At 51.4% G+C, this 12,418-nt stretch overlaps 1 protein-coding gene across 2 annotated transcripts in view; it reads right to left on the bottom strand.

The window, feature by feature from the left end:
• Window positions 1-4,732: 4,732 nt before the first annotated feature.
• AHCYL1 (adenosylhomocysteinase like 1) overlaps window positions 4,733-12,418 on the bottom strand; it is a 43,727-nt gene continuing 36,041 nt past the window's right edge. Inside the window, exons 10-17 of one of the 2 annotated variants that reach the window (XM_038748815.1) lie at window positions 12,266-12,354; window positions 11,690-11,760; window positions 10,960-11,054; window positions 10,760-10,858; window positions 10,323-10,391; window positions 8,890-8,968; window positions 7,752-7,872; window positions 4,733-6,695 (exon numbers count right to left, since the gene is read on the bottom strand). In XM_038748815.1, the coding sequence (XP_038604743.1) occupies window positions 6,689-6,695; window positions 7,752-7,872; window positions 8,890-8,968; window positions 10,323-10,391; window positions 10,760-10,858; window positions 10,960-11,054; window positions 11,690-11,760; window positions 12,266-12,354 (630 nt within the window). In that variant the 3' untranslated portion in view covers window positions 4,733-6,688. Of the gene's footprint in view, window positions 6,696-7,747; window positions 7,873-8,889; window positions 8,969-10,322; window positions 10,392-10,759; window positions 10,859-10,959; window positions 11,055-11,689; window positions 11,761-12,265; window positions 12,355-12,418 lie in introns of those variants that run through there. The other variant, XM_038748816.1, reaches the window with a different exon arrangement.

Below are 12,418 nucleotides of genomic sequence, written 5' to 3'. Positions count from 1 at the left end.
CTTACTGTGTGCAGAGCACTGGACTAAGCGCTTGGGAAGTCCAAGTTGGCAGCATATAGAGATGATCCCTCAATCAATCAATCAATCGTATTTATTGAGCGCTTACTGTGTGCAGAGCACTGGACTAAGCGCTTGGGAAGGACAAGTTGGCAGCATATAGAGATGATCCCTCAATCAATCAATCAATCGTATTTATTGAGCGCTTACTGTGTGCAGAGCACTGGACTAAGCGCTTGGGAAGTCCAAGTTGGCAACATCTAGAGCAGGCCCCTACCCGACAGCGGGCTCACAGTCTAGAAGGGGGAGACAGACAACAAAACAAAACGTATTAACAAAATAAAATAAATAGAATAAATCATCATCATCATCAATCGTATTTATTGAGCGCTTACTATGTGCAGAGCACTGTAGTAAGCGCTTGGGAAGTACAATAAAATAGAGTAATAAATACATAATTATGTATTTATAAATACAAAATTATGTATTTATAGGGATGAAAAGGAGATGAAGACTGGGAGGTCCCCGGTGCGACAACCTCTTCTCCTTGTAACCACCCCAGCGCCTAAAACAGTGCTTCGCACATAGCGCTTAATAAACATTATCATTATTTTCAGCGCTTAGAACAGTGCTTTGCACATAGTAAGCGCTTCACAAATACCATTATTACTATTCTCTTCCTTCTATTACTACTATTACTATTCCTTCCCTTCCCCACAGCACCTGTTTATATGTATATGTTTGTACATATTTATTACTCTAGTTAGGTATTTATTTATTTTACTTGTACATATCTATTCTATTTATTTTTATTTTGTTAGTATGTTTGGTTTTGTTCTCTGTCTCCCCCTTTTAGACTGTGAGCCCACTGTTGGGTAGGGACTGTCTCTAGATATTGCCAACTTGGACTTCCCAAGCGCTTAGTACAGCGCTTGTATATATTATTTATTATTATATATTATATTATATATTATTTATATAACTCCTTGAATGAGTCACCTACACGCACTGCCTTAAATTCCTCAATGCCAACTCTCTCCTCGACCCCCTCCAATCTGGCTTCCGTCCCCTACATTCCACGGAAACTGCCCTCTCAAAGGTCACCAATGACCTCCTTCTTGCCAAATCCAACGGCTCCTACTCTATCCTGATCCTCCTCGACCTCTCAGCTGCCTTCGACACTGTGGACCCACCCCCTTCTGCTCAACACACTATCCAAAACCTTGCCTTCACAGACTCTGTCCTCTCCTGGTTCTCCTCTATCTCTCCGGCCGTTCATTCTCAGTCTCTTTTGTGGGCTCCTCCTCCCCCTCCCATCCCCTTACTGTAGGGGTTCCTCAAGGGTCAGTTCTCGGTCCCCTTCTGTTCTCTATCTACACTCACTCCCTTTGTGAACTCATTCGCTCCCACAGCTTCAACGATCACCTCTACGCTGATGACACCCAAATCTACATCTCTGCCCCTGCTCTCTCTCCCTCCCTTCAGGCTCGTGTCTCCTCCTGCCTTGAGGACATCTCCATCTGGATGTCTGCCCGCCATCTAAAACTCAATATGTCCAAGACTGAACTCCTTGTCTTCCCTCCCTAACCCTGCCCTCTCCCTGACTTTCCCGTCACTGTTGACGGCACTACCATCCTTCCCATCTCACAAGCCCACAAACTTGGTGTCATCCTTGACTCCGCTCTCTCATTCATCCCTCACATCCAACCCGTCACCAAAACCTGCCAGTCTCACCACCGTAACATCGCCAAGATCCACCCTTTCCTCTCCATCCAAACCACTACCTTGCTGGTTCAATCTCTCATCCTATCTCGACTGGATTACTGCATCGGCCTCCTCTCTGATCTCCCATCCTCCTGTCTTTCCCTGCTTCAGTCTATACTTCACACTGCTGCCCGGATCATCTCTGTGCAGAAACGCTCTCGGCATGTTACTCCCCTCCTCAAAAATCTCCAGTGGCTGCCTGTCAACCTACACATCAAGCAAAAAAGCCTCACTCTCTGCTTCAAGGCTGTCCATCACCTCGCACCCTCCTACCTCACCTCCCTTCTCTCCTTCTCCAGCCCATCTCGCACCCTCCACTCCTCTCCCTCTAAACCTCCTCACCGTGCCTCATTCTCGCCTGTCCCGCCATCGACCCCTGGCCCACATCCTCCCCCTGGTCCGGAATGCCCTCCCTCCACACATCCGCCAAGCTAGCTCTCTTCCTCCCTTCAAAGCCCTACTGAGAGAGCTCACCTCCTCGGGGAGGCCTTCCCAGACTTAGCCCCCTTTTTCCTCTCCTCCTCCCCATCCCCCCCACTCTACCTCCTTCCCCTCCCCACAGCACCAGTATTTTTACTTGTACATATTTACTATTCTATTTATTTTGTTAAAGGTGTGCATTTAGCTTTAATTCTAGTTGTTCTGATGACTTGACACCTGTCCATGTTTTGTTTTGTTGCCTGTCTCCCCCCTGATGACTTGACACCAGTCCATGTTTTGTTTTGTTGTCTCTCTCCCCCTTCTAGACGGTGAGCCCGTTGTTGGGTAGGGACCGTATCTATATGTTGCCGACTTGTACTTCCCAAGCACTTAGTACAGTGCTCTGCACACAGTAAGCGCTCATTAAATACGATTGAATGAATGAATACAACAGCCTGGCCAGTTGACCTGCTGGTTTTGAGATGACACTTTGGTCACTCGATTAATCTCAGAGATCCCTACCTAATAGGGTGTCCATACATGTGGCTTTTTTAAGAGAGTGGGGATTTCAGTTCGTTTGGCCCCATCCTTCATTGCATACTTTAATGTTCAATATTTTTTATTTTAAGCGTCTAAGCTCCCCCTTATTCAGCTTCAGCTGTGATTTTTATGGCTTGGAAGCACAGACTGCGGCAGGGTGGGAGTAGAGCTCTGGAAGAAAAAGGTTAGGGGGTGTTGTTGGAGACTCCATGGAGAAAAACTGTAGGTTTGCGCGGTCTTGCTCATACTTCCACAGAAAAGTGTGTTTGATGCCAAGCACTAGGGCAGATAAAATTAAACAGTTGGACACAGTTCCTGTCCTGCATGGAGCTCACAGTCTAAGTAGGCAGGAGTAGGATTTAACCCCCATTTTACAGATGAAGGAACAATAATTGTGGTATTTGTTAAGTGCTTACTATGTGCCAGCCACTGTACTAAGCACTGGAGTGGATCGAGTTGGACACAGTCTCTGTCCCACATTGGGCTCAGTCAATCCCCATTTCACAGATGAGGTAACTGTCCCAGCGAAATTATGTGAATTTACCCAAGATCACATAGCAGACAATTGACAGAGCCGGGATTAGAACCCAGACCCTCAACTCCCAGGCCCAGGTTCTTTCCACTAGGCCTTGCTGCTTCTGTACTGATATAAAGAGTTGTTCTTTGTACTTGAAGGCATTGCTGACGGTGAGATTTGCCTATGGGCGTGTGGGTGACAAACCTGTACAACTATTAATAATAATAATAATGGTATGTTAAGTACTTACTAGGTGCCAAACACTGTTCTAAACTCTGGGTAAATACTAGGTAATGAGGTTGTCCCACATGGGACTCAGTCTTAATCCCCATTTTACACGAGGGAACTGAGGCACAGAGAAGTTGTGACTTGCCCAAAGTCACACAGCTGGTACTTGGTGGAGGCAGGATTAGAACCCACAACCTCCGACTCTCAAGCTCGTGCTCTTGCCACTGGGCCACGCTGCAGACCCTAAGTAAACGCCAACTACCTATTCATGCCTGGGCAATCCACATGTTCGTGTATCCTAGTGATATGGAGATTGGCTGGATTGGCACGTCCCTCCAAACAACAGCCACCAGAACCTAGGGGTCAGGACCGGCTTGGCTGGACGCTAGCAGCTTCCTGAGCCTTCTGGACATGCATCAAACCACCAGTCCACCATGAGTCCTGACCTAGCCTGGAAAGAACGGAAGGCATTAGGCCCCGAGGCTATCCCCGGGAGTCTTAATGTAAACGTCAGAAGAGGCAGCAAGAGATTAATAATAATAATGATGGTATTTGTTAAATGCTTATCATGTGTGAAGCACTAAACTAAGCGCTGGGATGGATAAAGGCCAATTGGGTCAGACCCAGTCCCTGCCCTTAGTGGGACACATAGTCTCAATCTCCATTTTACAGACGAGGTAATAGGCCCAGTGAAGTGACTTGCCCAAGGTCACACACCAGACAAGTGACGGAGCTGGTATTAGAACCCACGACCTTTTGGCTCCCGGATCCGTGCTCTATCCACTATACCATGCTGCTTCTCCCACCCAGGATCATCCCCAGCAGCGACATGACCCGCAAAGGCTCGACCCCTGTGTTGGAAAAGACCGGACTGGGAGTTTTCTGGTCAAAGGCCTACTGAAGAACTACTATCCCTGCCCACTCATGACACTATCACGGGGATGGAGAGGGTGCAGAAGATGGTATTTTGTCCGGGCCTGCGTTTAGGATCAGCAAGGGAGAACCCAACTCTAAGGTAACAAACTCCAACAGCATCTTAGAGGCTACAGAGGGGCGGTGGTCAGTGCCAAGGTAACCACAGGTCGCTCCATCTACAGATCCTGCTCCACAGGGAGGCCCAGGGTGGAAACGGCTCCACCCCAGCTGTTGCCACTCCCGCCCTTCCCGCAGCTAGGGGTTGTCGGGGTTTGGGACAGTTAGGACCCCAAGGGGCCCTTCAAGTAACGCACCCACTGATCGGCCCACAGCGACCCAGAGAGCCGCAAGGTTTTCTCATCATTTTAATCGACTTTAATGATTATTGCTCATCTGCGAGGATTAATATTGCATTCATTAAAAATCATTCATATACAAAATAAACCTATTCCATCCAGGTTGCTCATAACATGCTCCCTCCGCTGTAAGATCTCATTCCACGGTCGTCTTGGTTACATGGCTTTAGGGAGATGGAGCTTCTACCTAGTGACACGGTAACAGATACAGGAATGGAGGGGCGAGGGGGCCCTGGTGGGAGTGTGGACCTTGGCCTTCTGGAAGAACCGGCCCCCAAAGGGGGGCTTGTCCTTGCCCCACCGGTGGATGGGATGTTCTGATTGACTGGGTGGGGGCCCGCCAGGCCACCTCAGCCAGTCGGAGCCCACCTGTTCGCAGCTCTGCAGAGAATAGGGGCCACTGCCCAAGAGGGAGAGGATGGGCCTGGTGGTAGAGATGCTAGAGGGCAAGAACCTAGGCAGGAAGTACCTACTAGGCATGAAGAAGCAGGCTGGAAGCCTCCCTTTTGTGTGGTCCAGATGACTCCCTCTGACCAGGGTGGGGGATCAGGGAGAGAGGGAGGCTAGTTCAGAGAGGGAACTCTGCCCTTTCACCACTAACTCTTGGGCAAACCCACAAAGAGTCAAAAGAAGGGTTTGAGATCCTGAGCAAGTGTCCCTCGAACTCCTGAGTACCAAGCCCTCCTGACCCAACAGGGTCCATGGGAAGCTAGCAGAAGTTTCTCTGCCCCGCCCCACTGAGGCCACAGCTCTGCTGCTGTTTCCAGAGTTGGGGTGACCCTAACTTGGAACCCACACCAAAGCCCAGGGCCCTGGCTGCTCTTTCCCCCTTACCCACTGCTGGAACTTTGGGGAACAAAGGTACAGTTGGCCAGGTGGTGGTTTGCTCTTTGAGGAAAGTCCCCAAAATTAAGCTGAACATCTAACCCAGTGACAGGTTGGGAAATTCACCTTCGGCTCCCATGAGAGGCTGGTGGATCTGACTGGTTAAGCTGCTTCAGCACCAACTCCTGGATTCTCTAAGCTACGGAACTAGAAATACAGTGGGCCATATCTCCATGGGTCTCTCCAGACCCGGGCATCCTGTCACACCAATTCCAAACCCTTGCCCCAGATGAGCAAAGGAGGGAAAAGAGAAACCAACAGCAACCACCCCAACAGTTCCACAGTGTTAACGCTAAAAGTTTTCCTTTAAAAAAAAAAATTCTTTTTTTTTTTTTACAACAGAACAAAGTGGGGAGGAGGCCCCAAATGTCCAACTGGGTAAGGTGCGGTTTGACGAGAGGCTACAGGAAAATGAAACGTTGCACGTTTGAACTCAGGCGGGGTGAGGTTTGCAACGGCCGATGCTCTGGGGGTCCTTCTCCCAGCTGGCCATGGAATCACCCGACACAGAAAGCAGGGCTTGGGGCTTCGAGGGGAAAGTGTCCCAGATGCCCTGGGACCTGCCCTTCCCCACGGGTGGGGGAGCGGCAGTCTCCTCCAGCACAAATTAGGGAACACTGATCAGCAGCAGCTTTTAAGGCAATTGAGAAATTGCAGATTGTTCCCCTTTAGGAGGGAGTACCTCAGCGTTCCCCAATAGAAGGTACCACCCAGTTAAGACTAAGGTCCCTTGGAGAGGGTGAAGAGAACCGCAGGAAGGAATCAATCCTGCGAGTGGGGATGGGACTTCACGCCTTTTCAAGTGAGTTGGATGAGAGGCCCGGTGGAACCCTCAAGGTTCACCTGTACACCAGAAAAGCAGAGTCCCTGTGTGGTCTGAAGAGTTTAGACAAAGACATGAGGAAGGGTGGGGGTTGGGGAGGGGATCATGACAGAGAAACTGGAGAGGGAAGGAGCAAAATGATAGGGAGAATGAAAATAAAAGCTGTTGTCGTTTTGTTTTTTTTTTAAAAATCTCTCTTCTAAAGGTGTCAGGTACAGTTCTGGTCCCATGGACTGTGGCCCGTCAGTACCTGTAAATCAATGAGAATCAGTCAATCGGTGCTATTTACTGAGTGCTTAAGGAGTGCACAGCACCGGGAGAGTCTACAGTACAGGTGGTGGACTTGATTCCTACCCTCAAGGAGCCTGTAGTCTAGTTAGGGGAGGCAGACATTAAAATAAATTACAGGTCAGGGAAGCATGTGAGTATAAGGATGTGTACCTATATGCTTAGGGGATGGGACTAAGTGCAGAGGTGAGACAGTAGGGAGGGAAAATAGGGTTGGTGGGGGGTGGACGATGACAGCTTCTTCGGGGAAGGCTTCTTGCAAAAGATATGATTTCAGCAGGACTTTGAAGATGGGGAGGTTGCTGGGCTGTCAGAAGGTTAGGGGGAGGGAGTTTCAGGCAGGAGGGACAGCCTGTGCAAAGGGTCGAGAGCAGGAGAGGTGAGTGTGAGAGACAACGGGCAGCGTCATGAAAAGAGGTGGATGGATCAGATTCTCCATCCCAATCGTCTGGCAGAGAATTCTGGGAGATGGGAAACGGGTTCCCTTTGAATGGTTGACGCCGAACTCCCTCACAGTGACCCCCATATTCCCATCCCCGCTCTGGCGGCCTTCTCTTCCAGGGCAATTCCATACCTTATTTAATTATCTGCTTCTGCCCTGGTCAGAATCTGTCCCAGCTCGGGCCACACCCCTCCTTGGCTACGCTCTTACCTGCTCCACCCAAGTTTATTGTGGTAAACACTCCCTTAGGTGCCCAACCACTGTGCTAAGCACTGAGGTAGATACAGGCAATCAGGAAGAATGCAGTCTCAAACTCTTCCAGGGTTCCTAATCTAAGAGATGGGGTGAGAGGTCTCATCCCCATTTTACAGATGAGGAAATTGAGGTTCGGGGCAGTTACGTGTCTTGCCCAGATTGGAATCTGTGCCTCCCGACTCCCAGTCCAGTGGTCTTTCCACTAACCAAGGGAGTCCCATGTCCCGATGACGAGAGTTTGCCAATCCTGGGCTCCACACCCCCTTTTCTGAGACAGAAGGGAGCCTCCCCATCCTTTGGCCAAGCTCCCCTCCAGCTTACCTGTAATAATTGGGCTTGAAGGGCCCGTTCTTGTTGAGTCCCAGGTATTTAGCTTGGTCGTCTGTCAGCTCAGTCAGATGGGCATCGAAAGAAGGCAGGTGTAAGCTGGCCACGTATTCATCTGAGAAGAGCAGAGGGCCAAGCCGGTTGCTTTGGGCCGGAGCTTCCGGCTGCGAAGCCAACACCCCCGCCCATCCCAAACCTGGAAGACCCCTGGCTCGAGGGATTGCTTAGTCCTTCAAAGGGCAGAAGAGAAGACACCAGCAGCTAAAGGTTCAAGCTAACCACCGGCACCTTTTCTGGGGCCCAGTTCTCCACATCAAGGTCGTAAGATGAGGTTGGTGGGTGCCTGAGGCCCTGTTGGGGCTCGTCACCTGCAGTGGTCCTCACCACCAGACCGGCAAGTCCATTAACCTCCGCCTGCTGCATGACCACAAAACAATCCATTTCCTGTGGAGGAGGGGGCACCCGGCCGGCCTAGTTCAGGGGAACCCCAGGTAGGCACATTCAGAGATAGATGAGGTGGCTTCAGGTCTGAGGCTCTTGAGGAGAACTGGGACCAGAACCTGGTGAGCCCTGGGCAGGGGAAGCTAAGGGCCCTAGAGGCAACTTTGGCTTCTCTTTCAGCTCTCCCCAAGAGCAATCCTTGCTCCTGGCACTCGTCCTCTCCCATCCACCCCAGAAACTCCTGCTCTTTTCTTGATCTGGGCCAGGGGCCAGTCACCAGGCAGAGCAGCAAAGTGGGAAAGGAGGTGTCTTCAGCAGCGGTTGGCCCCTGGGCTTTGATTGTCCTTGGATCTGTGACCTTTAAGCATTTGGTATTCACCCCACCTACAGTCCTAGAACACTTATGTGCAAATTATTTATGTATAGTCATGTCTGTCTCCCCGTCTCGGCTGTGAGCTCACTGTGGGCAGGGGAGCTTGTTTACCAATTCTGTGGTACTCTACTACTCTCCCAAGCGCTTACTGCAATGCTCTGCACACAGTGAGCGCTCAAGAAATACCACTGACTGTTTGAGGTGAACCCCGGGCCACTGAGTACTTGACCTTGCAGACCACGCAGGAGATCTAGTGGGAGAGCCTTTCCCCTGAATGTTTTGAGAGGAAGGGGCAGCTCCCTGTTGCTTTTTGCTCACCCATCTTCTTAGGCAGCAAGTACACATCCTGCTTGTAGCGGCCGTCTGGAGCGTTGTAGAGTTCTATCAGTGCCAAAGCCTGGGGGGTGGGAGAAAGATGGACAGAATAAAACTACATTGCTCTGGACTACTTACAAGGAGCTGGCATGAGGAGGGCACCTCAGAATCAGATCACACCCCAGGCTGAGGCCAGCACCAGCCCAAATGGACCTTAAAGCCCAATTTCCCCAGCTCATGGTTGCTCCTCTATGGAGGGATGGAACAAGCTTCTCGGGGGTCTAGAGCCAGAAGTTCCACTTCAGGGTCTCTGGCTCTCTGGGGAATGTGAAGTAGGAGACGGAGGGAGAGAAAAGAACAGGGGACTGGGGACTCCCACCAGAAGCTCCACAAATTCCTGTTTCACAAGTCCCAACTCCTAAGAGGAATCTACCTGCTCCCAGATGTTAATTCATTCAATTCAATCATATAATAATAATAGTAATAATAATGATGATGGTGTTTGCCAAGCACTGTTCTAAGCGCCGGGGGGGAGGGGGGAATACAATCAATCAATCAATCAATCGTATTTATTGAGTGCTTACTGTCTGCAGAGCAATGTACTAAGCACTTGGGAAGTACAAGTTGGCAACATATAGAGACAGTCCCTACCCAACAGTGGGCTCACAGTCTAGAAGGCAATCAGTTTATCCCACGTGCGGCTCACAATCTCAATCCCCATTTTACAGATGAGGTAACACAGGCACCGAGAAGTTAAGTACTTGCCCAAAGTAACACAGCTGACAAGTGGTGGAGCCGGGATTAGAACCCATGACCTCTGACTCCCAAGCCCGTGCTCTTTCCACTGAGCCACACTGCTCCTCAATAATAATGGTATTTGTTATGCGCTTACTATGTGCCAAGCACTGTGCTACGCACTGGGGGGGATACAAGGTAACCAGATTGTTCCACGTGGGGCTCACCAGTCTTAATCCCCATTTAACAGATGAGGTAACTGAGGCCCAGAGAAGTGAAGTGACTTGCCCAAAGTCACACAGCTGATAAGTGGCGGAGGCAGGATTAGGACCCATGACCTCTGACTCCCGAACCCAGGCTCTTTCCACTGAGCCACTGTACTAAGCGCTTGGAAAGTACGGTATGGCAACAGATAGAGACAATCCCTACCCAACAATGGGCTCACAGTCTACAAGGGGGAGACAGACAACAAAACAAAACAAAACAAGGAGACAGGCATCAACGTGGTCCAGGAGGCTGGAGCTTCCCCAGAAAGAACTGCCTCAGCAACCCTGGTTGCTAAGACCCTCTCCTGCCTCTGCCCCTCCCCCTCCAGGCTCTCTTCTAGGCTTGCCAGCCTAAGCCCCTTGCTAATAACCCCAGGAATCAAGAAAGCCAGTGTCAGTAGGAGGGAGGCGGCTGCTAGGCCCCCAGGCTCATACCTGAGTGGTGGCTGTGATGGACAGGACAAAGGTAGGGACCGTCGAGCAGCTCAGATTGAGAAGGCGACCCTGAAGTGGCAGTGGGAAGGTGGAAAGTGGGTCAGGTTGGTTCTAATTTCCCAGAGCTCCGCCCATTCACCCCCTATTCCACCAGGACCACCAGAGCCAGATGTGGTCTGGGCCGGCTATGGGTAGACAAAGGGAAACTCTTTTTCCCAGGACCCCCACTCCATGCGCGTGTGTGCACACATACACACACCCACACATACTCTCTCTCTCGGGGGTCAAAGCTCACTGCTATTTCGGTGGGCCAGGCCTGAGCACAGGAGTCCAGAGTACCCTTTTGACCCAACGTACCCCCCCCGACCCAACCCCACCTTCAGCTCCTCCCTCCTCTTCCAGTCCTCCAGACCAACCCCCCTCCCCGGGGGACGGACCTCAGCCAGTAGAACAACACGCTTGCCGTCAGGCCAGATGACGTGGTCCACCTGTGAGCGCACTCGCTCCCACGTCAGTTCAGGGGTGCGTAGGCTGGTCTGCAAGGGACAGGACGGGGTTAGCCGGTCTGGTATGGAGGGGTGGGGGGAGGCGGTGGCATGAAGGGGGCCCAGCTCCCAAGGACGGGCACCGTCCTCACCACATCAATCTCCGTGTTGGAATGGCCCATGTTGCACACGATACAGCTGTTCTTCATGCGGTCCAAGTGCTCCCGGGTCACCACATTCTTGTTACCTGGCGGGAAGGGGACAGAGGCTGAGGATGGAGGGGGCTTCTGGGCTCAGTCAGAGAAGGCAGAGGAAGCCAGTGGCTGGACCAGGAAGGGGAGAGGAGGGCTGAGTCAGGGTGGGAGGTGGAGACGGAAGAGCGAAGGAGCAATCCAGAGTGGACTATAGGGCTGAGCTGGACAAGGAAGTGGGCAGGGCTGAAGGGCCCTAGGAGAGATGCTTTGATCCTGGAGCCATAGGCAAGGTGCCGATGTGGCTCCCCTCAGCATTCAAGCCGAACTCAGGCCCCAGCTGGTCAGGAGTGCAGTAAGCACCTCCCACAGGGGCTTTCCAAGATTCGGTCTCACGTCCCTCTTTGTTCTCGGGTGAAAATCATTCATTCATTCAATCGTATTTATTGAGCGCTTACTGTGTGCAGAGCGCTGTACTAAGCACTTGGGAAGTACAAGTTGGCGACATATAGAGACAGTCCCTACCCAACAACAGGCTCACAGTCTAGAAGGGGGAGACAGACAACAAAACAAAACATGTGGACAGGTGTCAAGTCGTCAGAATAAACAGAATTAAAAGCTAAATGCACATCATTAACAAAATAAATAGAACAGAGACGACCCACCCAGCCCGGGTCCCTTGGGAATCTACCTGTGCAGGTTATAACCACGTCCACTTGCCGGATGACTTCATTTAGTTTCACCACCCGGAACCCATCCATGCTGGAGAAAGAGGAGAGAGGTTTGTGAGGACCTGGTGGGCAGCTCATCTGGGCAAGCCAAGAGGGGAGGCAACGGGACAAGTGCCAGCTGCAGAGATCCTGGAGATCCAATCACATTCTGAGAGCCAGGCCTAGGGCCCTCCCCACCCCCATTCTGTGGAGCAGTCTGGCCTGTGACCAGTTGGGTGGATCTCCTGAACACCCACCCCAGGAGCCCCAAGCCTCTATCGAAGTTAAAAGAGAGGATAGCCACTGTCCAGGACAGCCATCACTGTGGAGTTCAGGGAGGAGTCAGCCCCCACCTGCCCTGGGCCATCCAAGAGCTCCGGGATAGTTACAGGGGAGGAGGAGGAGGAAGAGGCCCAGATTATTCCCTAGGCAATAGGCTGCACCTTGGCTTCCATCTCCCTCACAGGCTGGAGACCCAACAGAGCTCAGCAGCAACTCCAGGCAGTTGGGAGAGCTCGTAAGGAGCCCCCAGGACCATGGACCACCCTGCTCCTTACCAGGCCTGGAGAGCACAGATGGGGTCGATCTCCGTGATATACACTATCGCTCCTAGAGCCTTCAGAGCCGCACAGCAACCCTTTCCCACCTATAGAGCAGGAGAGAAGGGAGAGACACACAGAGCAACAGAGAGAGAGGACAGAGATAGAGAG

The sequence above is a fragment of the Tachyglossus aculeatus genome, chromosome 7 (assembly GCF_015852505.1).
Source record: "Tachyglossus aculeatus isolate mTacAcu1 chromosome 7, mTacAcu1.pri, whole genome shotgun sequence".
NCBI lineage: Eukaryota > Metazoa > Chordata > Mammalia > Monotremata > Tachyglossidae > Tachyglossus > Tachyglossus aculeatus.
This window is presented reverse-complemented; position numbering and strand designations above follow the sequence as displayed.